General features: G+C 49.4%; 2 protein-coding genes across 4 annotated transcripts in view; both read right to left on the bottom strand.

The window, feature by feature from the left end:
* Positions 1-154: 154 nt before the first annotated feature.
* RPLP0 (ribosomal protein, large, P0) lies at positions 155-4,018 on the bottom strand. The gene is made up of 8 exons (XM_014963512.1): positions 3,966-4,018; positions 3,658-3,762; positions 3,040-3,215; positions 2,855-2,942; positions 2,434-2,580; positions 1,520-1,705; positions 748-888; positions 155-392 (listed from the first exon to the last, which is right to left on the bottom strand). The coding sequence occupies exons 2-8, from the start codon at positions 3,709-3,711 to the stop codon at positions 228-230; spliced, it is 957 nt and encodes a 318-aa protein (XP_014818998.1). The 5' UTR covers positions 3,712-3,762; positions 3,966-4,018; the 3' UTR covers positions 155-227.
* Positions 4,019-5,018: 1,000 nt separating this feature from the next.
* The window catches only part of PXN (paxillin), a 50,447-nt gene continuing 30,617 nt past the window's right edge, over positions 5,019-24,848 (bottom strand). For 2 of the 3 annotated variants that reach the window (XM_014964598.1, XM_014964605.1), the window contains exons 4-15: positions 23,091-23,230; positions 22,543-22,744; positions 21,906-22,041; positions 16,597-17,640; positions 15,530-15,796; positions 14,594-15,016; positions 13,939-14,019; positions 11,445-11,615; positions 10,927-11,100; positions 10,283-10,364; positions 9,771-9,919; positions 5,019-7,783 (exon numbers count right to left, since the gene is read on the bottom strand). In XM_014964598.1, the coding sequence (XP_014820084.1) occupies positions 7,517-7,783; positions 9,771-9,919; positions 10,283-10,364; positions 10,927-11,100; positions 11,445-11,615; positions 13,939-14,019; positions 14,594-15,016; positions 15,530-15,796; positions 16,597-17,640; positions 21,906-22,041; positions 22,543-22,744; positions 23,091-23,230 (3,136 nt within the window). In that variant the 3' untranslated portion in view covers positions 5,019-7,516. The remainder of the gene's footprint in view (positions 7,784-9,770; positions 9,920-10,282; positions 10,365-10,926; positions 11,101-11,444; positions 11,616-13,938; positions 14,020-14,593; positions 15,017-15,529; positions 15,797-16,596; positions 17,641-21,905; positions 22,042-22,542; positions 22,745-23,090; positions 23,231-24,848) is intronic. The other variant, XM_014964614.1, reaches the window with a different exon arrangement.

Here is a 24,848-nt window from a genome sequence, read left to right as displayed (position 1 = left end):
CAGAGCAGCGGGTCCGCCGGCACCGGCCGAGGGCTCGTCCCTGCCCCGGGTTCGGAGGGGCAGAGCCCGCGCTTCCCGGAGCCCCCGGGTCACAACTTCCCAGAGCCCCCCCCACCCCGTGACCCAGAGCCCAAGGCATGGAGGTGGGCACAGGTGAAGGTGTAAAATAGCTTTTTATTTCTCCAATCCGACCAACTCTGACACAAACGGACGGGCGGTGGCTGCTGTTAGTCGAAGAGCCCGAAGCCCATGTCCTCGTCAGACTCCTCCGATTCCTCCTTCACCGCCTCTTTGGCCGGAGCGGCGGCGGCGGCAGCGGCGGGAGCAGCCGTCTCGGCTACCACGGGCACGGCAGCCACGAAGGCAGAGGGGTCTGCCAGGAAGGCCTTCACCTGCAAAAGGGAGAGGGGGGGGAAGAAAAGGTAAACTCAACAGAAACAAACATTTTGAAGGACTGAACCTTGGCCACCATGAAGGCCGCACTCACAGCTTGCCAGAAGCCGAACACTCAACCCCATCATGTACAAAGGACCAGAGACACCCCATCCACAGCCCCAGGGAGGAAAGGAACGCAGGCATTCAGCTTCCTCCTGCTGTTCATACACACCACACGCACACAAGCCCCCCTCCTCGGGACGGGTCCCTCACACACAGGCGGGTCTGAGTCTTTTGGACAAGGTGACATGGCAAGGCCTTTCTGTGGAAGCGCCCAGCTGCCTTTCTGACACCCCCCTGCACAGCCGTTACCTTTTCAGCCAGAGGGAAGGTGTAGTCGGTCTCCACAGCCACAGCCAGGACCCGCTTGTACCCGTTGACGATGGAGTGGGGCACAGAAGCAATGGTGGGGTACCCGATCTGCAGACAGACGCTGGCGACGTTGCGGACGCCCTGTGAGGAGAGAGACTCATGTTCCTGTGCTCTGAGAAATAACCAGGGCCAGAGAGCAGGGCAGATGACAGCACATCCCTACATTGCGTGCAATGCACACATGTAACACACAGCTCCAGTGAAATGGTTTTAAACCATTCCAGGGGGAACAGTTTTAAAGTGGAAGAGGGGAGATTTAGATGAGATATTAGGAAGAAATTCTTTGCTGTGAGGGTGGTGAGACACTTGGACAGGTTTCCAAGAGAAGCTGTGGCTGCCCCATCCCTGGAGGGGTTCAAGGCCAGGCTGGATGGGGCTTGGAGCAACCTGGTGTGGTGGGAGGTGTCCCTGCCCAGGGCTTGGGTTTGGAACTTGATGATCTTTAAGGTCCCTTCCAACCCAAACCATTTTATGGTTCTATAAAATCAGACAAGGATATAAATACCCTCAAAAGCTTTCTGAAGTAGCTCCAGGTGAAAAAGCCTACAGAAGGAACTCCCTAACAGACTGTTTCTGCAGGGCACCAGAGAGAGCTCCTGGCTCTGCAGGACCCATGGAAAGTATCAGAGATGATCCTTCATTCCGGGGCAGTGCTGGCTGCCACAGCAGCGAGGCAGAGGTGGAACATAACGGACACAGGCTGGGCACTCACCTCCAGGAAGCGCTTGTGTAAGGTCTCCTCGGTGATGTCCAGCACTTCGGGATTGTAAATGCTGCCATTGTCAAAGACCTGCTGGATCACCAACCCGAAGGAGAAGGGGGAGATGTTCAGCATGTTGAGCAGGGTGGCTTCGCTGGCACCCACTTTGTCTCCGGTCTTGATGAGCTGCACATCGCTCTGAGGAAACAAGGGGAAGAGGAGTGAATACCCACAGAGAAATTCAGACACGTCAATGCAATGGGACACACATCTGCAATGGCAAGAGGTGGAACTGAAGGAACAAACAAGCACAACAAAAACATGCTCCACGCAATGGCAAGAGGTGGAACTGAAGGAACAAAAAAGCACAACAAAAACATGCTCCACGTTCAGCTCCACAAGTTGAAAAAGCCCCAGACCATACAAGGAGGTACATCTCAGCCAGGAGAACGACCTGCAGGTAGCTCACCTGGGAGTCTCCTCCAGCAGAGCCCAGCCACGCAGCTGAGATCTGATGGAGAACTTAATTCCCACTGCTCTGCACACCTGATCAGGCCAGACATCCTCCCTCAAGTTCCCCAAGTGCATCAGACTGCTCACACAGCACTTCAGCACTAACGCGAGTTGAAAAAGCCCCAGACCATACAAGGAGGTACATCTCAGCCAGGAGAACGACCTGCAGGTAGCTCACCTGGGAGTCTCCTCCAGCAGAGCCCAGCCATGCAGCTGAGATCTGATGGAGAACTTAATTCCCACTGCTCTGCACACCTGATCAGGCCAGACATCCTCCCTCAAGTTCCCCAAGTGCATCAGACTGCTCACACAGCACTAACAGCAGCTTTGATCTTTACAGCTCCCTCAACTGACACAATCAGGGCCCTCCAGTCAAGAAGAGCTTCAACAACAGCAGCACGCTGCTCACTAACCAGAATTTCAATGGTTCCTCTGGAAATCTTCGTGGTGATGCCCAAGGCCTGGAAAAAGGAGGTCTTCTCAGGTCCAAGACCAGTGTTCTGGGCCGGCACAGTCACATCACAAGGAGCAATAGCACCGGCACGGGCAGCTGCTGGCACCTAGAGAAAGGGAAAACGAGAAGCTGGAAGAATGCTCATCTCTCAGATCTCATGGGATGGCATCAATTCCCTCCTGATGCGTTAATCCAGGATGGACATTACCCAGGGTACACACAAGTGAGACAAAAGTTGAACTTATCCAATCCCAGGAAGGCTGCAGGGACCTAGTTCTCAACCCCTGAAGACTCCTAATAATCGGGTATCCCCCATGCAATTTCAGTTTTAACTTCATATCTGCCAGCCCAGAGACATGGCGGGGGCTGATCTCCCCTACCTTGTTAGCCAGCAGCATGTCCCGGATCTCAGTCAGATCCTCCTTGGTGAAGACAAAGCCCACGTTCCCACGGATGTGAGGCAGCAGCCTGAAGGGAAGATGACAGCCTTCAGTTCTGCTACTCAGACAACGTCTCTTCCTCCCAGACAGAGGATCCAGCAGCACATTCAGACAACGTTACCCACTTTTCTAAGGCAGGGTTATTCTCCAGATGACCACGAATAGCTTTGCGCATCATCGTGTTCTTCCCCATCAGCACAACAGCCTTCCCACGCAGGGACATACGGATTTGCTGCATCTGCTTGGATCCCACATTGTCTGCTCCCACAATGAAACATTTTGGGTAATCATCCAGGAGTTGCTATAGCAAGAAAAAGACTGTAACTATACAAAGAAATCTGCACCAGTGCACAGAGCGGCTTTAAAACCTCAACGTGTTAAAATGTGAGAAGAAATCTGTCAGAAATTTGAGAGTGCTTGGCTCAAACTGCCGTTGGGTGCACCACAAGGCTGCACCCTTCACCCAGCTATCTAGTTAAACCCCTAAATAAGTTACCTCTGTAACTAACACAGCAAATTCTCACAGGTGCCTTAAAAACGGTCTGATCTGGACTACCTTAACCTCTTCCTATTGCCACGGAATCGTTCCCTGAACAGAAAACCCATAGCACCCCAGCTCTTTTTACAAAAGCCCCTTCCTCCCCCTCCCCCGGAAACACGCCCCGAGCAGCGCCAGGGCCGCTCCCTGGGGCCCGGGACGGCCGGGCCTCTCAGCCTCGCGGGGCCGCGCTGCCGACACTCACGATGATTTTCATAAAATAGTTGGACTTCCACGTAGCCCTGTCTTCCCTGGGCATCGCGGCGGTGCTCCAAGGATCGCCCGGCTGGGTTTAAAGACGAGCTGTGACCTGCCGGGGAGAAGCGCGACTCAGGCGGGTCCGCACCCTTCCCTCCCCCGCCTCCTCCCCGCGGCTCCGCGCTGCCCTCCCCGCAGCCCGGTAACGGCTAAGGACCCCCGGGACACCCCGGGCACGGTTCCGTCCTACCCCGGCCCGGCCTGGCCGCCCAGGCCCGCCCCGGGCCCACGGGAGCCGCCGCGCCGCGTACTCACCTCCACGAGGGCTCCGGGAAAGAAAGGCCGGAGGGCGGGCCCACCTCTTTTATATGGCGGCTCACAACCAATCGCAGCCAACCGCGGGGTTACCGCTGCTCAACCCATTGGCTGCCGGCCGCCTGCCAATCAGGGCGGAGCACCGCCCTCATTGGAGCAGCGCTGCCCGTCGCTTACATGGCGGTAGGCAGCGGGAGAAGGCGCGGGCGCCCCCTGGCGGCCGGAGGACCCCACCACCACCACCACCCCCCCGCGGGTGTCACCCGCTCCGTGTCCGGCTCCTCACAAGCTCGAGGGTAAGAAACAATCGCGACACAGAAGTGAGAATAACGGTAAAAATTTTATTAGCGTAACTGCAAGAATTTTAAATGGAGAGAGAAAAAACAAAAAAACAAAAACCAAAAAAAAAACAAAAGAAAGCGGAGTTAGACGTTTACAAGGGAGAGAAGTTACCAAATCACTGTCGACCCAGTGGAGCGTCCCCAGCCCAGCCCCAGCCTTCCCCAGGGGCCGCACACGGAGCTGAGGCCTTTGAAGACAAAACCTGCCCAGGAGCTGCCTCCCGGGACACCCACCCACCCTCCCCTGGGGACATGGGATGGGGATGTCCCTCCTCCGGCACCATCCCCAGCTCCCCCCCTCACGCTGCTACCCTAAAACTGCACCAACGGCCGTTTGGGACACCCACAGCAGCAGCGGGCACCAAAAAGTCATTATTTGGCAGAGTAGCACCCGCGCAGCATCCCCGCCTGCCGGAAAACGGGTAAATCCCAGGACACGCTCCACATCTCGCTCGGGAGGTCAGCGTGTGACCATCTCCACCAAGCACTAACGAGCCCCCTCGCGTCACCTGGGCAAGCCTCAACCAGCAGTGAGGTAGGTTAAAGACTCCCCGGAGAGGGAAACTGAGGCACGTGATGACACACAGCTTGTGGTAGCGCCAGAAGCATCTTCTCCCCCGCTCCGGCACCGACGACGCTCCAGTTTTTCGTCCTCTTAGCGGGGCCGAAAGTTGTCCTTTTCAGCAAGATGAACACACACAACTTAGAAGTCTCCGTTTTAAGTCAAATCGATTTCAAAGATGAAAAGGCAAAGGCGTGAGGTTCCTTGCCCCACAAACTCTCTCCCGGAGCTGCACTCAGCCCGGCCGACGCAGCTTCAGCTCTGCTGCTTCCACAGCTCCCCTCGGACTCACGCCACACACTGAGGCTCCTTGGATGAGGACACTGGTGAAAAACAGTTCCAGGGGCCCAAGCAGGGCAGCGAAGCACTGCAGCGAGGTTAGGGGGGCAACAACCGGAGGAGTCCAGCCCAAGGCTGGGCTGGTTTCTGACACAGTTGCCCCCAGATCCCCAAGGCACCCGCCAGGCTGAAAAGCACAACCGCTGTCGATGGCGACGCTGCTGCAGAGCTCCAAAGTTCACTCCAAACACTGCTGCCTCAGCTGCTACCACAGGACGCCATCGGGTACTTCAACAGAGTATTTCACCTTCCATAGCACCCTCCAGCCAGAGACCTGAAAGTGCTTTAGCAAACGTGAACTAAGCCTCACAAGGACCTCAAAAATCCAGGCTAAACTGCCCCCATTTTACAGATGGGGAAACTGAGGCACGGTAAGGTTTAGTGACTGGCCCAAAGTTACACAGCTCATCAGGAACAGAGTCTCTCTCCCCCAATTTCTTCTCCTTAGTCACAAGACCTTTCTTCCACAGGAGAAAAGGAACCCCTTCCCCAATTAGCCTTGCTCTGGTTTCAGGTGGCTGAAGGTCTGAGCTTATCCCCCCTGCAGCATCGTATTAAGACTCACTAGAACATCCTGGAAGCTGGGCTTTGGGAGAACGGCAGGTGATTCAAATACAGCAGTTTACAGGTTACAATAAAAACCAAAAAACACACTTTTATGTGATCCAGAGGAGGTGGGGGAAAAAAAAAAAGAAAAAAAAAAAAAGCTATTCACAGTTCACCTGCCTGTGCTAGGAAAAAAAAAAAAAAAATACAAGTCACATTCCCTTCCCCACAGATTCCAGCCCCTCCCAACCCGCCATAAAAAGAAAATACTCAATGTTAGTTAGGCTTAACAAAGCGTTGAGGTTACAGATGCAGTAAACCAGCACAACTGGCACACTGCCTAGAACAGCACAGCTTGATATAAAAGTTGCTTTCTTAAAATCACTTCAAAACCAATTTCTGTATAAGAGGATTAAAAGTAAATTAGATATGAATTCAAAATCAGTGTAGAAATCTACAGTTCTTATCAAAGACAGGATACAGTATTTACTTTGATAGTAAAACTCCAAGTGTGTCGCACACACCTGGCCCAAGGGACTTGTTATACCAGTAACAGTCAATATAAAAGGTTATTGCTCTAGCATCTCTCAGTAGAACATGTTTAACGAGCACAGAAAAGGGAAATACCAAGGGACTGACAGGTCTCATTAGCAAAGAGAGGAAGAAGAAAGGATATAAAGTTTGGATCTTTCTTTTTTATTTTTTCCTGCCTTCTTAAACCCCTCCCACTCCTTCTCACTCTTGTGACTGTTTCAGGCCCTGATAGATGGGAGAGTTTCAGGCCAGATAAACACCCGCACGTCACACTCGCTCATGACAGGGATGGATGAAAAAGGCTGTGCTCGAACCCCTCTGCATCTGCTTTTAAAGAAGGGATGATGCCTCTTCCTCTCTCCCCAGAGCAGCAGGCAAGGGGGACAGAAGCCCTGAGCAGGCCTGGGTGCTGACAGAGGTGCCTGGACCAGGGTGTCACCCACAGGAGCACACATCAGTGCTGAGGGATGGTCAGGGCTTACTCCACCTTCTGCTCCAGTGCGTTGAGAAAAGGCAGGGAATAATAAACAAGGGGGAAAAAAAACCAACCCACCCCACACAGTATCATCTTGATTCCTCTTAAAAAAAAAAAAAAAAAAGAAGAGAAAAAAAAAAAGTAAGTGGTATCATCTCCTTACAGTGTAATGGAACTGGAGAGACCCTTGCAGGGTCTTGGCTGCCTGCGCTGATGCTCTGATCTCAGCGAGTCACGCACCGCACGTGGCTTTAACGAGCGGAGCCAGGGTGGCACCGAGATCACAGGGTGCCCTCGCTGTGCTATTGCTCAGATTGCAGGGCGTGCAGATAAAAGCCTGAGAAAGAGGTGTCAAAGCAGAGGGCTGTGCTGTCAGCAAGTGTCACGATTTGCTCAGAGCTGACACGGGCTGAAACCTACTGGCAAAGGCTCCTTCTGCCAGGAGGGGCCTGGGTAAGATCTGCCTGTTGGAGCCCTGGAGCTAAGCTCAGCTGTCAGTCACTCACACAGACACGCACACCCTAACGAGGGGACTCTGCCTCTCTCTACTGAGACACAGCAAGGGCATTTCCAGTTTAATGGTCCGTCTCATCTCTGGATCTACTGCCTCTCCATAGCAGCAGAAAGCACTCCCACCCCACCCCACCCCCCCTCCTCCCCTGCCTGGTAAGGTTCCTAAATCACAGTAATGTTCAGAGAGACAGAACTGCCAAGGGGGCGGCAGAAAGATGCTTAGCGCCCGTCTACGATGCCTCTAACAGAAGAGCTTGAGAAAGCAGTTCTGGCAGTAGGGCTTGTCGTTCTGTTCTTTGAAGGTTCCTTTGTTGAGCTGCTTGAGGCAGAAGGCACAGACAAAGTGTTCGGGGTGAAATTTCTTGCCCATAGCAGTGATGCAGCGTCCTGTGATAGGCTTCTGGCAACCGGAGCAGAGCGAGCCGCGCCGCTCGTGGTAATGCACCTCGCAGTAGGGCTGCCCCCCGTGCTCAAAGAAGCTGCCATTGATGAATGGTGTGAAACATTCCTGCAGGAGGATAAAGCAGAAGGGGACAGATTGTATAACAAGCCGGGGATGCGAGCAGCTCCACAAGCCTCCTCCTCTGCTCTGCAGGGTGAACAGCATCGTCCTGTTCTCCAAAGAGCCAAACTCTGCCCATCAAGAAGAGTTTCCAAGGAAAGGCTGAGAGACAGACAGACACAGCCAGAAGCAAAGGAATTAACCATGCCCCTTCCCCCAGCTGGTTTCACTTCTACAAAAAAATACTAGAGATGAGCTACCAGACGTGTTCAGTTGGGAGAAAGGAGGATGCTCCTTCCTCTGAGATGGGGAAAACCTGCAGCACCTTTCCCTGTTGTTTGGGTTTTTTTCTTTTATTTTTTTTTTAAATCTCACTCCAGCTTCCCACAATGGACCAACACAGCCTTTCATGCAGCAGAATTTTGATGAACATGGGACTGGTTCCAGCTGAGAAAATGAGGCACAATTAATCTTTACAAGTGTCTAGAATGGCTGGCATTACGCAGGCACACTTTGCGCAGCATCATCCATCCTGAAACATCTCCGCCAGGTACACACACATCACTGCTGGGAGAAACTGCTCTTTGTTCTACAGTGCTAATGATTCTGAAAAGGTGAGAAGAGGACACACCAGCTACGTGCCTGTTAGAGTCCAGAGCTTTTCACTCCCCTCAGCATCAGGCAGCTGGGGAGTTACGCTTCAGAACACGCAGCAGAAGCACCCACCATCCCCACAAGAGTGGGGAGACCCCTCTCCTTGTGCGAGTGGGAAACTGAGGCAGCAGGGTGTGGGGGAGAGTCAAGGATACTGTCAGATTTACTCAACTATCAGCAGCAAGGCCCAGAGGAGAAGCCAGGTTTCCAGAATCCTGGTTTGGCTCAGCCCCACCACGATCCTCTCGGAAGGAGGACACGCAGTATGACACGCAGCTGGACCCCACCATGTACACAGGAGTCCAGCAAACAGCAGGCAGAGCCATGGACAGCTGAACACTCACAATACTGGGAAAAATGCAGTTTGCCTGCAGTGTGTCCAAGACTATTGTAATGCTGACAATTAATTCAACAAACACTCTGCCCTCTCAGTCAGCAGGACAGCTGAAAACTCTGCTCTGCTTTAGCAAAAACAGGAAGAGTATCCCTCCTCGTGCCCTGGAAGACAGCAGTGCTGGCCCCACTCATACAGGCAGTGTGGCAGCAGGGAGAAAGGAAACCAGAACCGTTTCATAGAAGTCTCAATCTCTGCACGAAGAGGCACAGCCCTCCCCAGTGCCACAGAGTCAGGACTGCCACCCTCTGCCTCCACTCTGTGCACACCACTCTGGCAGACACAGGTAGTTCTGGGCAGGCAGCCCCAACAGCACGGTGACAGTCTGCTCTGAGCATCGTACCAGGAATCAGCAGCTTGTGGTTCTGCTGCTTGTTCTGGTCTCTGCCTTTCTTTTCCAGTCTAGGAAACACCGGCTGATTTTGCTCATCTCTTGGGGCCTGTAAGAGTTAACGTTTGCAAGGCTCTCTGAAAGAGTGCCAAGCATTTAATCTGCAGTATTCCTGTTTATTATGCCTGTTGTACGGAGCCTGCCACTATTTCACTGACTTGCATGTTTGTCTGAACAAGGTCAGTCTCATTAGTTTACATTGTCAGATGGAGCATGGGAGGAAGAGCCTCAAAATCTGATTGCCGAGGCAAGTGCTTAGAGAGAAGCTTAGCTTATAATTATTTAAAGGTCACAGAAAATGTCTCTGTTTATCTGTGAGCTGTTGCAGAAGCCCATAATTGCAGCTAGGAACAGAAAGAGTAAAGCAGCTAGAAAGTTTAATGTAAACAGGCAGAGGAACAAGAAGGTGTTTGGTTGCTGACATGTTTTTATCTCGTGGGGCTGGCTGCCCTTCGCTACCCCACAGACGCCGTTTCCTGATACGGGACCAGATGCCTGCAGGGTGGAAATGAGAGGGGTCGTACAGCAGCTGTGAAGGACCTTGGGTTTCTTACCCGACAGACAAAGCATTCAGGGTGCCACAGGTTGTTCAAGGCAGAGATGTAGTTTTCCAGGATAGCCCGGGAACAGCCTCCACACTTAGGAGCAAACATGTCAAAGTAGTCCTTGCGACAATAGGCTTTGCCATCCTTCTCATGAAATCCTGCCAAAGAAGAAGAGAGGCAAAGAGTATCAGCTCCCCATCTTTACCTGTGGCCAGCCACGTTCTGCAGGGTAACCAGCGTGGGCAGGATCACCCTTCCTTCTGCTAACAGAGACACAGCAGGTAGCTGTGCCTTGTTCTGCTGCCCTTCCTGTCCCCTGCACACACATGCACAAGCACAGCCTTCCTCTCCAGGGAGAAAAGAAGATTTCTGGTAGCATCTTTCCCCCATAAACAGCTATATCCCTTGGAACTTCCATCTTCAGTAGTTCCCCTGTCCTCTCTCAGGCTGTCCCCTGAGAGCAGCTCTGCCTTACACACTGGTCTGGAGTTCAGGGAGGAGACTGCATAAACCAGCCATACCTTCTTGTCCAAAGAAAGCTCCACAATGGGCACAGAAAAAGTGCTCAGGGTGCCATGTCCTGTCCAAAGCCGTCACCACTTTCTGTTCAGAGGAAGACAAAGCACAAGTCACATAAATGATGGCTTGAGCTGGGAGGTAAGGGGGGGTTGGGGCTGGGTCAGGGGAAGAACACATTCATGTTGGTACTGACAAGAGTGTGCATTAAAATAGGCTGTCCTTTAGAGAGCTGAGTCAATTCTGCCCCATCCCTGGCTCGTTCAGGCTTTCCCACTGCACACTTCTTTTTTTTTTTTACCCTAAAAGGATCTCACACAGCTTCCTCCCTTATACAGGGCCCCGTCCAGCTCTCAGGACTAGTACTGGTGCCTGCTGCTACAGGCTACCAACAGACAAATGCTGAGGAATCCCTACCAGAATGATGTGGGGTTCTAATGGAACTTCAGCGAATGCAAGAGGGACCAACTCCTCTCACTAGTTCAAGAATTTGACTGGACCAAGTTGTTTCCCTTTCAGAGTCAGGGTAAAGGAAAAGCACAAGTCCCCAAACAAAGTCTTCCACCCAGGACACACGGGTGAAGTGGGGTTTTTAACACCTAGGCCTGCAGCACCTTGCCAGCACCCTTCATCACCCCAAGGAACTCACATCAAGGATGGGCCCATTGCAGTAGTAGCAGCGAGGGGAGAAGAGGTTGTGGTAGTCCGTCTCGCAGTAAGGCTGACCATCCCGCTCAAAGAAGTTACGCGACCCGATCTCCTCCTGGCAGTGGGTGCAGACGAAGTGCTCAGGGTGCCAGGTTTTCCCCATGGCTGTAACTACCTGTTGGGAAAACAAATTATGAAGGACAACTCTCTTTCCCTCTCCCCTAGACCACATGACAAGATACCAGCTGGAGGTCAGCAAGAATGACAAGTTCTACTACTCAAGTGAGCCCTGGACTGGGGTAGCATGAAAACTGAATTACCTATCATCTCAGGAGAGGGCAGTCCCTCAAGGGCAGGGTAGAGGTCACTGGAGGAGCTTACAGCGTACCTAGCCAGTGGATAAATAGAGTACTTCAGTTTCTCCAGCATCTCCAGTCTCTTCAGCCTCACGAAACAGCCCTCCCCATTACTCCCAGCTGCAGCCCAAGACTCAGCAATGAGACAGCACCTTCCACTCACCTGCCCAGCAATAGGCTTCTTGCAGGCTCCACAGACACCTTTGGCAACCGTAGCTACACCCAGTTTGTTCAGGTCAGACTGGAGACTTCCCAGCATGGTGTCCAGCTGACTGCCAGGCTTGGAGGCTGTGGATGGAGGAGAGCTGCTCCCGGCTTTCCCCTGCGCCATGAACTGTAGGGAAGAGAAAACAAAGACTGTAAGGCAAGTGATGCTGTGCTTACAAGATAAATGCCTGCTGTTGCTGCCAGTGGTTCCCCTGTAGAGACAGGCGGGATATTGCTAGGAGACAGCTACGCTCTCTGCAGAAACCAGTGAGAGCCAGGATCAAGTACACACATATATTCTGCCCGTGCAGAGACATGCAGAGACCTTGAGATGCATAACAGCAGAGCTGGAAGCTGAAGATTTGATTTTCCTTCACTGCACATACAACAAAAGTCACCAGCAGATCCCAAGCAGTCAGTACAGTGCTCTCTGAGCCTCTGCCAAAAGTCTCCCTTTACCTCACCAGCTCCTGGCCAGCTGACAAAGCAGAGACGCCATCCAGAGGGGCCCTTCCCCTTGACCTCTCTCTATTTCTATGCTGTTGCCTCTCAGTTGTTACTCTCTCCTCCCTCATAAGAGATCCCTCTTCCTTTCCTCATCTCAGCTCTATTTCTATGCTGTTGCCTCTCAGTTGTTACTCTCTCCTCCCTCCTAAGAGATCCCTCTGCCTTTTCTCATCTCACCTCCCTTTCAGCTAGAATACCTTCTTCCTTCCCCTCCCTCCCTTTGCACCATCTTCGGCACATCTTTCTGCCAAGTCTCCTTTGCCCCCATCAGGTGGCTCTCATCCCCCGTCTGAGTGAAGTGACTGGAAGCAGGAAGGAAATAACTCCCTTGAAGTTGCCTGCTGTTCACCTACAGAGAGGGCAGCGTGTCCAGAGCAGAGCCCGAGCAGACAGGACTGCGTGGAAAGGCTGCCACGTCTATTGTGGGACCGCTGAAAATACATGGAGGTCGGGAGAAAGGGATTAAGATATTTGTCTCAAGAGGCCACTTCCGAGACTCACACCACCACAGTACACGTGGCTTGGAAAGGCTTCCCAGAGGAGGGGGAGAAATTCTTTACTTAGGTTCATAACTTATAAATAAAGTACATGCTCTCTTTGGTTATCAAAGTGCCCTTTGCAGACAAACTGCAATAAGGAAATACACATTCTTTTAGCTGACTTTGCATTGCAACAGCTACTGCCAGATTTAGAGAGACCCAAAAAACTCCCTCCCTGAGATGTTGGTCTGGAGCACGTTTTCTCTTACTAAGAGGATAGATTAAAACAGATATAAAATCTCCACTTGAGGACAACCCACTAGCCCGCTGCCAGCACAGCCAGGGGAGCAGGGACACGCTGACATGCTCCACAGTCTCAGCAGAACCCACCCTTCCAGCCACAGGAGGAGCTCTATTCCCTGTCTGCAGCTGGTCACACTTGTAGGAGACTTGTTTACTCAATGACAAACCCTGGTTTCCATTCGTCTGTATAAAAATTCTCATGACATACATCATTTTAGCTTTCTTGCACAAACATAGACACACTTCTCATCAGCCTTGCCCTGCGTGCAGCATGACTCCCAACACAGCCTAACACATAGTGTCTCCCCTTCTCTCTTCTCCCAGCCATCCCATAACTTGCAGCCCCTCCTAGACCAGCAGCACAGACCAGCCTCATCACACCCCAATGTCCTCAGCCTACAACAAACCCCCCGTCACGCAGCAGTTATCTGCTGCCTGACAGTTACAGTGAATGTCTCCAAAGCACACCACTGCAGGGAGACTTCTCACAGGAGGGAGACAGCAGACCTGTGTAAACAAAGCCAGGCCAGAGTCCCAGGACCAAGCCAGGGCTTGTTGTATGGCACAGGAGGAAAAGGGCTGCACCGTGTCGAGAGAATCATATCCTCTCTCGCTCTAACCAAGGGCTTGTGGCCATCAGGCAGGGCAGGCACAAATGCCACATATAAATGATAGACACATCTGGAAAAAAAGGAGGTGAGATTAATTCAACGTGCAGCTACAGAGCAGTTCACCCTTTCCTGTAGGGACCACACACTCCTGCAAGTCACAGCTGACCTTACTATCAGCACAACCACCTGCACACACTACAGCTTCTACCCGGCCGGTGGATCCAGCCTTCTTGACAGCTCACAGATGAGTCCCCACCTGAAAGACCTTTGTTTCCAGCTCCTGCATGGAATGGCTGCTGTTTACAGGGGACACTCAGCACAGCACTCACATAAATTCACCATGCAAAGGCTCTTCAAATTCCCACCTTCACCCATGAGATCTGCCATCTCTTGAGTTCAGTTAGGAGCTCTATGAGCAGCAAACCATGCATGAAAGGGTATCATCTACATTAACTGCGCTGAGAGTTCTCAGAGCAGATCCCAGCAGCATCTGCAGCACACTCATTGACCAGAAGAGCACACCATGCTGAAGAAAGAAAGGAGGTCCTGCCTTCTCAGGGGCTGGGGGGCCCAGGGGTGAATGAGGAGCCAGCAGACTGGCACTGCGGACGAGGGGAGGAGCAGAAGTCACCTGAAAAGTACAACAGTTCAAAATGCAGAGGTGTTTCCACACTCACAGCTTGAGAGCTGCCTGTACACATAACATTACACACCACTGCACTGCTCGTATACTTTAAGACTTCCCACCATCCTGGAGCTGCAGCCTTTCCCTGACAGAAGATGCAGAACACAGCTCCTGATCATACCATCTCCTCCCCAAAATCCACTCGCACTGTGAACACCTGCCTAAACAGGCAGACACAGGAATTACTGCTGGTTTGCTCCTTCCAGTATCAAAGTTTTGCCTGCTCCAAGAGAGACTTGCAGCCTGTGCTTCAGAACTGCCTCCTTCATCTCAGAGGGAACTAGAACCTTTGCTGCAGAAAGGGATCATCAGGACAGACAGGAACCACTCACACACCAGCATGTGATTGCACAGACACATACTTTGCAGTGCTAGAGGCACAGCTGGGATTAGATATTATCAGTGAGTCCTCCTCTCCTACCTATCAGTTCAGTACCAGCCTTTACCTGAACATTTTATCTACTGAGCTATCAAGCTGGCAGCAGTGTTTAGACTGGAAAACACTCCTAAAAACACAAACCAGAAGAGAGAAGCCTGCCTGCATCTGCGGGAGGAAAGCTTCATCTTCAGTCTGACAGCCAACAGAAACAACTGTCTTGGTGCTAGGGGTCCAGGCCTGGGGAGAACACGAGTGCCTAGGATCTTCAGGAGGGGTACCCACACCAGAAAGCTCATGATAATCATCATCAGAAGTTTCCCATTGGAAGAGAGGCTGGGGAGCCAAGCTGAAGGAAGAGGAAGAGACTGGACTGGGAGCTGAGGTAGATGGCACATGGGAAGGCTGAGGTGGGAGTGGGAGGAGAGGTGCAGGGCCAGAGAGATGAGAGGGAGCAGCATTAGCAGGGACTGTCTTTGCAGCTTCTTTGGAAGGCTGGAGTGGGGGAGAGGCTGGAACAGAGACCGTCCTCCTTGGAGGGTGTGGGGATTCTGGAGGAAAAACCACCTAGAAAGACACGGAGGAAGAAGAAAGGTGAATAAATCCAAAGAGAAGCAAACAAGCACTTCCTGCAACAGGAAGACTGGTTTTTACCACTGTGCTTATATACAGGGAAAAAGCAGGAAGAAAGAAGGGAACTAGAAAATATGCTTCCCTGTGTAGCTCAAGGAAGAGCATTATCTTACACCCAGCACTTCCTGCACAGGTACAGCACTGGGGAAAACCAAGCACACCTCTATGACAGGCGCAGTTTTAAAAACAATCCCCACGTGGACATTTGACAGCTGACAGCAGCAGACTGCCCACCAGCACCCTCAGATCCCACTCCAACTCCTAAGCACCAAGAACTAGGACCTGAGTGCCAGTTTCCTTTTGAGGCCAGACGAGGGGGAGTAGAAAGAGTTAGTTCTTCATTTCATGTTCCTTAGGACCCTCAGAAACTAAATCTGCACCTCCACACAATGCTACCTGGACAGAGGGACATGCTGGAATTTCCCAGCACATGTCCCTGCTTTCTACCTTCTCTACTTGCTGTCCACCATTCTGCTCTTCCCCCTGGGGTGTGGCAGTGATAATGACCCCCTCTGTCAGCCAGTCATCCTGGCTTTTCCATTCTTCCTGCTCCTGTGTAGCGATGCCCAGTCTGTCCTGCAGCTCTTCAATCAAGCGATCCTGGGACTCAGTCTTGTGAAATATGGCAGGACCTAGTTTACGCCTTGGAGAGAGGTCACGATACATTGGATGCACATTCGCAGTCTCTTTTGTCCTCTTGATTAAAGATTTAATCTAAATGACAAAGGTAATAGTATCAGCAGAGAAGAGCAATGTCAGAGCAAGCCCCAAGATGCAACAGCACAAACTCAAGCCATTAGTGACAACTGTGAGCAGGAAGAGTGATGACATTTGTTCCACAATGCCAAAATTCCTCTTGGCACAGCCCAGAACAGTGACTCAGTGCAAGGAAAAACCCCGTAAGGACAATAACGGCAGCCAAAAATAACTATCTAGAAAAGGAAGGGAAAGATTAACCAGCAGGAAGCCAAGATAGGAGGTGCAGCATGCTCCGTCCAGTGAGCATTAAAGAAACCTCAGCATCACAAGGACACAGAGCGGCCTCTCTGTGTTTGCCCTTTACAGGACACAAGTCTTGGTCAGAGATGGCTGCTGAACAAAGCAGGCTTCCAGCACTGGAAAGAGCACTACCAGCCCCAGCACACAAGGCCTATAAAGGCCAGCAGAGGGGCCATCCCAAGTCAGAAACATCCTCCAGTGGCATGAAACAGCCCTTTGACTTTTAAGAAGCCTCTGTGGACTGAGTCTTACCCCAGTTAGGGAATAAAATTCCGTTTCACAGGGAAGTCCCTACAAACTGCCGTGTTTTGTGCTGCTGACCAACATGCAGAAGAGACCATGGGATGAAGCAGAGGATTTCAAACCTCCAAGACATGCAGCTGTCAGTCCCACTGCTCAGAGCTGCATGCTGTTAGTGTGGGTGAGCACACTCACACCACACACAAAACGTTAGTGCACTGTCACAACAGTCCTAGCTAGGACTTGTCCTACTCCTACGTTCATTCAGTGCCTGCCTGGCCTGAAGCAGAAATCCTCTCAATGGGTGGTTTGGAGACGCACGGCAGATCCCACTCAGCTTTCCCAATCTTTTCAGGAGATTCCGGAGCAACTGCAGAGCTTCTGAACTGCTCGTTTTCCTCCTCTCCTCTGCCTTTGTTCATGTTAGCAGTACCTGCCTTCCTGGGAGTTCTCGCTCTCTCTCTGCCCTGCCTCTTCTTGACCAGATCAGGAGAGTCATCTACCTTGGTTTCATGTGGTACTTCTGCTTTTAGTTCCTGTCCTTGCTCCGCTACAAAGCCCAACTGGTTTTTAGTGTCTGGGAAGACATCCCACCGATCCAGGGCCACAGCAGAAGGTTCATATACAGGATTCAAAACACTGTCCTTCTTTGCATGAACCTCTGGCACATGTGCAGACAGCCCCAGGGTCCACAGCTCATCTAAAGCTGTTTCCACACTTCTGCCCTGGGAAGGAAGAGCTGAATTGTCCCTGAATGCTCCCTGCTGATCCAGCTCTTTAGGTGTCTGCCCCTTCCCTTGACCATTTGAAGTGTTTGAAATTGGTACACTAAAGATTTGGGGATCGGTTCTCTGCTCCTTCTTCTCAGTCTCTTTTGCCAAATCATACTCTAGGCCTTGTGCCTCCACATCAGCAGACCTGCACAGAAGCTCCACGCTGGAAGCTGGCACAGCCTGGGAAGCGTTTCTAGAAGAGTCAGGCTTTCTGCTCAGCCGAATTAAGCTTGCAGAGGTCACCTGCTGCCCACGAGTAGCGTAACTAGAAGAGACTCGTGGCGGGGGCACAGGGACCGTTTGTGGGAAACTGGGCACGCACGGAGGAGCAGCAGAATGCCCTGAAGTGTTACTGCCTTCCTCAACACAGAGGATGGCTGAGGGGACAGATGTTGGCACTGTCGAGTCCCCACTGTGACTTGCAGAAGGGTGTTTGGAATGGGATAGCACTGCTGGGCTGTGAGGAGTGTTGCTGGAGTCTGCATTTGTCGAACTAGGAATCAGTTCTAGGGAGGGTTCAGAAATCAGAGACATAGTGGAATTAGTCTGCAAAAAGGAGAAAAAAGGAATACAGAGAGAAAAGATAAAGACAGAGGATAAGAAGGAAAAAAAAGCAAAGAATTAAGCATTATAGCAATTATGACCTTCAAATCAAAGACCTGTGTTGATACAAAGCCTTACTTCCAAGAGTAAAGATGGAAAATGAGATATTAAAAAGCAGAATCAGTATGACATTGTGCTGATCCTCACGTGAGCTTGTGCGAAATGAAGTTCTAAAGCCATGGAGATCCTTTTCCTATGCCCTTTAAGTGATAGCTCACGTGTTCACCTGCAGCTGTGACAGGGGACGCAGCGGCGGCTGCGAAGCCAGCTACAAACCCAAGAACGTCCAGACCGTTGAGTAAAGGTCACATTAACAACTTACTCAGTGTCAGACATGCACGTTTTACATTTCAAAGCTGAAAAAAGCAATCAATGAGTAGAACAAAGCATGACATTTTCTTCTTGATACACTAATAAAATGCTCCAGTTGGCTGAGTTCATGGCAATGAAAACAAAGCTTCAGGGCATTCACAGCAAGAACAGATGACACGGGCTTTGTTCTATTCACATCACTAATCTCACCTTGGACGTGACACATACGGAATCTATATGAGTCTGTCAGTCACTGCATGCCCTTGTAAGCATTGCTTAGGTGGCCAGATTAGCCTCCTCCCCTTAGGCCAAAGACTCCACATTTATATTGTAATAAAATCAGTATTAATTTTGATCCAAAATACACTCTAACAAGAGCAACTGATACGGAGGTTTTGGTTCTCCTTGACTTACAGGGTCTTTGAAAACAAAAGATCATGGCTCCACCTTTCCCCATTTTCAGTGGTTCCTGGCTGACCTCTAGGTGATAAACTGGCAGTACTCCTTTTTCTTAAAAAGGGAAAATCAGAACAGTGGCTTGCAGTTCATACAGCAGGTCAGCTTAAGACCAATGCTGAGCCCTCCCAGTTCTCAAAACACATCCACAAAGGATTTCCAAATCCAAGAGCTATCAAGACCTGCTCTGATTCTTAGTCACATTTTCCAAAGAAGCCTCAAGAAATTAGATGCTCATGCTCTAAGGCAGCAGGGCATGTAAATTCCTAAGCCCATGCATGCTATCTCAGTGTTCTGGGATAATTATAATGAATAAAAAGATAAAATTAACCAGAATATGCAGAAAATCTGCCAGTAGATGGAAGAGACCTACACCTTCAGCAGACCCATCCCGAGGGGTGAGGAGCTGGCACCCGCACACACATTTGTGAAGTCACAATAGTAGTGCTACAGGGAAACTGTGCTCAAAGGGAGGAGCAATAGAGGACCATAATTCATTACAGATTGCTCCTGTCCTTGAGTAGCACAGCAAGACCCACAGTCACAGCAGAGAGGAAAAGGATTAACAAGTACATTGAGTAGTTAAAATGAGGGAATTTCCCAACATTGCCCTCCCCCTATATTTTTCTAAACTGGATGCACCTGTAAAAGTAACCCGGGTTTATGCTGTGGTTCACACCTGGTTTCCAGACTTCCCAAAATGAAGTCAGTCATTTTCAAGGCAAGACTAACATTTCACTGAAAAGCAAGTATTTCCAGATTATTAAAATATACTAGCTCCAAAATAAGAGCAATGGTTAAAAACTCAACAGTAATAGAACAGTTAAATACAAGCATCTAGCTATGCAATAAGCAGGCATCATATTGCACCAAAACAGCACAGGTTGAAAAAACAAGTGCATTAAGTGATCTCAGTGCCTGCTCACTGATGAGCTAGATAACCAAAATCAAATGGATTCTGTAAGCAAAAAGAATGAGCAACTCATTAAAGTGAGCAAAAAGCTGATAAAAGGGTCATGTATCAGTCTGCAATAGCACCTTTTACTCCGGGGTACGAGGGAAATGAAACATCAGTGCCTTCACTCCTCCCATCCCCATCTACTGCAGCTTCTAGTTGTACCAACTCCCAACTCCAACTAATTATACATCATTTTTTGTTTTTCTGTCCTCAACCACACACCGGTCTGGTACTCAAACAGCAGCCTTTCATCTTTCACCTTTGCAAAGACTCCACTTCTGTCCTTTACATCCTGCCACCAGTACAGACTACAAATACATTTTTTTAGACAAGCCAGCACCACTAGTTGGCACAAATAAAGGAAGTTGAAACAAAACAAAAAGGAATGAAGCAACCTGGAGGACAGGAAAAAGGAAAATAGCTGTTAAAAACAGTCAATGACAATATTAACAAAAGGACAATGATCACAGAAACCACGTTCTTTGTGCTTCAGGAAGAATGTTTAGACACAGATGAGCTCAATGCCTCACAAAATTATATGTTTATAAATCCCAAATCTTAAAATCTTGCTGCATTTCAGTTTGCTTTCAGAGCTCAACCAGAAACTAAGCCAGGAAGTCGGGCAGTATTACAGAAAGCAGCCTGTCTCTGTCACACAGGTTTTATTGGAGTTGCACTAAGATTCTAAAGCTTTTTCTCAGGACTGCAAAGCATTTGAACACCCACACTTAAAAATGTCCCCTCCTTGTATCTTGCAAGGGAAACCTGTGCTGGGCAAGGTCATTCTCAGGTGCCAAGAGCTCACCTAGGAGCAAAGGCTGGTGGCAGCAACCACACCCTGAGCTTGATTTCTGATAAAAGCAGGAGGGACACGAGTCCATAGCACTGAAGCTCCCACAGCAGGGGAAGGAGCACGGCAGGGTCTGCCAGCAGCACAGGTGGGAATCCTCCACCTTCACAACGGTGCAGTTTTTCAACCAGACACTTGTGGGTATCCTGCACTCTACCCTAGGACCTAATATGGCGAAAAAAGGCAGCACCGAGGTGTCAATATTTGCAGTTGACTAAATACACACTACAGTAAGCCTAGAGAAAACAGTGAGTAACTCCCAGATTCTCACAAAATGAAGTACCTGTGCCAGAAACGGCAGATGGAATTCAATTCCAGCAAGTCCCACAGAGAGTGCATGCTCTCTGCTGGGTTCTTAACTACACACTTGGTCAAAACTTTGGGTACTGTAATGACCTCCATGAAACCCCTAGCACACGTCCAAAGTGCTCACATGAATGGTGGCACAGAGAGAAGAAACAGCAAAGCTATCACTGACCATCCTGTCTGCCTTCTTCACACAACAATCCTCAGCTCTGGCTGCCCCACCAAAAGTCATGGTAGGAGCAGATGAAGTTCAGCACAGACAACACACACCAAGCATCAGCAGAATCTTCCATATGAAGAAATACCAGAGAGTTGGGACTTTCTTAGTACTAGAAACCAGACTTGCATGTGTATGTAAGAAAGGCAAACTCAACAATGACAACAAAGAGAATGCATTAGATATTTGCTTTCTCTATCTCTCAAAAGAAATTCAAGGGAATAATTCAGCCAGGCCATAAGCAAACCAGCTCAAAGTAGAGAGCAAGTAGTGAAAATATTTTTCATTTTGCTATGATTATGGGTAAATGAAGTTTCATGAAAATAAGCTCCACAGTTAATCATCTAGCACAAGAATGATAACATACCTACATGAACAAAGAACAAATTATTCAAGTACATAAGCCAAGTGCTTCACATATCAAGATAACCATGGGCAAGTTACTCCTGAGCTTATCCTATTATGGGACTTTTATGTGCTACTTATGACTGAAGTAGCAGCTCTTTTCCAACACAATAGTTTGATTTCCAAACAAGATTCTGAATAGTATTTGCTATCCTCTGCCCCAACAAGAAGCTCAGACTTTAATCCCATTTTGAGGTGCAGAAGAGATACCGTTTTACAATGGAAACCTTTGAAGTCTCCAGCTGTCTGATACGAAGACTTCAGTGCTCATACCACATGCCTGGAAGATCATCCTCAGGGAAAGCACATCAGGGTAAAAATACACTCCAAAGAGGAGGGTCGTCCCACAGAATAGAAGAGCCTGGTCTCTGTCAGTAACCAGACTGGTGTTCTGTGCTCCCCTACTTCTTGCTAAAGTTGCAGCACAGCAAAATAATTCACCCTGTACTGAGCAGTAACTAAGCTCATTATCGCTGGCAAACAGACAAACTGCAGAACCAAAGGAAAAACAGACCCTTGAACTGCCTTACCCTGCCAGTGATGAGAATTATGGCAGTTGAGAACACCTACGGTAGCGCTCAAAAAGCACAAATACCACCACAGAAAGTTTTTCAAAGCACGTTTAAGAGGTAAAAAGGGCATTCTGGAGACCACTCGAGGTGGGGAGGGACAAGATGAAGTATTAAGCTGTCGTGATAGGGCACCTTAAAGTCGGAGAGAGATGCCATCAGCTCATCCAGTTCTCGTGTAGCTGAAGAAGCAGATATACGGGTCTGCTGCTGACTGGAGGTGACCCGCTGGGGGCTGCTCACCTCACCTTGGCTCACAGTGATTGCAGGGCTGACAAGGTGAAAAAAAAAAAAAGAAAGAAAAAAAAAACAGAGTGCATTTAAGCCTGGGAGAGTACTCCTAGACTGCAAGTGCCACTGCCCCTCCAAACACACACAGCACAGTGAGTTTCACCAGCAGTGCCCACCCTGACCCACCTTCCCAGACCCAACCCCTCTGCCAAGTCTAAGGTGAGTGTGTACACACACACACACCATCCACTAAGAAATGGGCAGTGACCAAGCATTCATTTTGTCAGACAGTGGGTATTTGTGATCAGCTTTACATCTGAGTTTGAACAATCCGCCTCTCGTAACATCACTTATTTATTTTCTCATCCAGGAGTAGATAAAAGAGCACCAGCTTCTTCATGCACCTGCTTGATTTCTGACCCTTTATACGAAGCCCATCTTCTGCCTGTCACCCTGTCATCTGTCCCCATGCTACAGTCATTCTTCCCACAGCAGCCTGTCCCACCCCACCCGAGCCAGCAGCCACCAAAACACTACTCACACTGGACTTGGCAGAGAGCTCTCCAGCTCATCCAGCAGGCTCTCCACGCTGGGACGCAGATCTTCGAACCCACGTGCGCCATTTCTCTTTGGCTTTTCTTTGGTAGGGGGTGCAGCCTTCCCTCCTACCGAGGTGCTGCTCTCTGGGACGACATAGTGAGGTCCAGTCACACTAGGTAGTGACGGGCTTCGGCTGGCTTCATCTTAAGAAAGGGGAGCAGAAAAGAGTCATTCAGACCCCTAGGTCCTTACATACACATTAATCACAGACAAGAGCAACAGATTGTCTAGAAACCTTGTGGAACGTCCATCTTTGAGGATACTCAGAACTTCACAGCGACGTAATCTAACTTTGAAACTTTAGTTCGAGCCAATTTTGAAGTTGGTCCTGTGCTGCACCACAGACCTCCAGAGGCCCCATCCGTACTAAATGAATCATTGATCAGGGGCTGGAGGGGTCTCCCTCAGCAAGGATGTTGGAAGGAAAAGTAGGCTACTGTTTTGAGAATCAAACTATCCACTTATACCAAATGTCTTGCTATTCCTTACCTGCTGGGAAGCCACTGGCAGGATTATGTTGAACAGCATTCAGTTCCAGAAGAAGTCTGTCCAGTTCTGAGAGGTTGCTGCCCAGAGAGGAGCTGGTCATTGTGGGAGATGGTTCTGCAGACTTCTGCTTGTTCGGGAAACTAAAGATAAAAGGGAAGTGTGAAACTTCCACATCATGATACAGCAGAAGGATGGAGGGAAACTTACATTACGTTCACAGAGTTTACACCCATACTGTATTCTTTGCAAGCTGATGCTTTTAGCTCTGGAGGAAAGAAGATGTGTGCTTTGTGAAATGACTACAACACAGCCACTGCTTAACCACATCTTCAGTTGTCTGTTACAAGGAAATAGCACTGCTGGACAGGCCCTCAGGTCTTAGGACTGTGTGCTGCACTGCCCTGTAGCAAAGAGTTAACCGGCTGCAGATCCAAAACGCGCAGAACAGCACAGGACCATTAGCTTGCATACAGGAAAATTACTTGTTTCTGCTGACATCACATCAGGCAGCAAAAAGCTTCCCTCTGAGGCAAGGGAATGCAGGGCCAGCACAGACTGGAGGGACAAAGGACAAACCTCAAGCTATCAAGAGAAAGTCAAAAGCAGCAGGTTATGTAGTAGCATCTTACTGTACTCAAGGTCTCTTTTCAAGTCCTCAGACCTTTACTTTGGGGAACTCTAATCAATTCATAAGAAAGTAATGTGAAACTGTGTTCTACTGTGTTAAATACACAAACCTTGAAAGAATTTTACTTGTGGACAAGCGTGTATGAAACACTGGCTGTAATTATTGCTTATCCTATATGGGTGATCCCATCTACCATACACAACTATAAACTGTTTCAAAGCAAAAGTTAGCACCAATGCAGTGATTTTTTTAATAGTAATTACACTATAATAACAGTCTTCCCATGGTCAATGGCAGGGAAATTATTTTCTCCTAGTTCTACAAATAGAAAAATAATTTCTAATGCTCCTGAAGTTCTTATTTTATCAAAAAGTTACTTTCCAAATCCAAAATGGAAACTTCTGTCTTGTGCACACTACCACATTATGCTCAGAAAGTTAATAAGTAATAGGCTTTAGGACTCTGACACCTATAACACCAGTGACAATTATGAAATTCCATAAGGGCAATTATCTTGTTATTTTTATTCCAGACTGAAAAAAAATAATCCACATATTCAATCTGAGCAGGGCACACTTCATCCCAACTCAAGCACACAAGCTAGGATTCAGACCAGAACCAAGCCATGCCAGACCCTTGTACAGGAGAACTTATGGCTGTAATTACCTCCATTTTGTACTAATTGCATGCAGCCATCTGAAAAAATTGCAATTATTGCCTCCATCGGGCCATCTCTGGATATGCCTGCCTCTACTCAGAATTAGTCCTGGTTGAAAACAACTTCCTGCTCAGCAGAAAGAGCCAGGCATGGTTAGAACACGGCTCCAGAGAAACACCAGTCTCCACACTGGTAAAAGGTAGCCAGGACAGAGCACACTGTAGAGGGTCATCAAGAGATGAAGATCTGACAGCCTCTTCCTCACTCATCCCCATGTCAGCTGAAAGGTCTGTCCTACTGTACAGGCTACTCCAACCTCCCAGCATAAGGGCAGCTGCCTTTGTAAGTATAAACTAGTGCATAAGGGCAGCTGCCTTTGTAAGTATAAAGTAGTTATCTATCTATCTATCTATCTATCTATCTATCTATCTATCATCTACTGAGATTGAAGTTTTACGGTGTTTGAATTTAC

Source organism: Calidris pugnax, unplaced genomic scaffold (assembly GCF_001431845.1).
Source record: "Calidris pugnax isolate Ruff unplaced genomic scaffold, ASM143184v1 scaffold32, whole genome shotgun sequence".
Taxonomy (NCBI): Eukaryota; Metazoa; Chordata; class Aves; order Charadriiformes; family Scolopacidae; genus Calidris; species Calidris pugnax.
The sequence above is the reverse complement of the archived record's forward strand: the minus strand, read 5'-3'. Positions and strand labels throughout refer to the sequence as shown.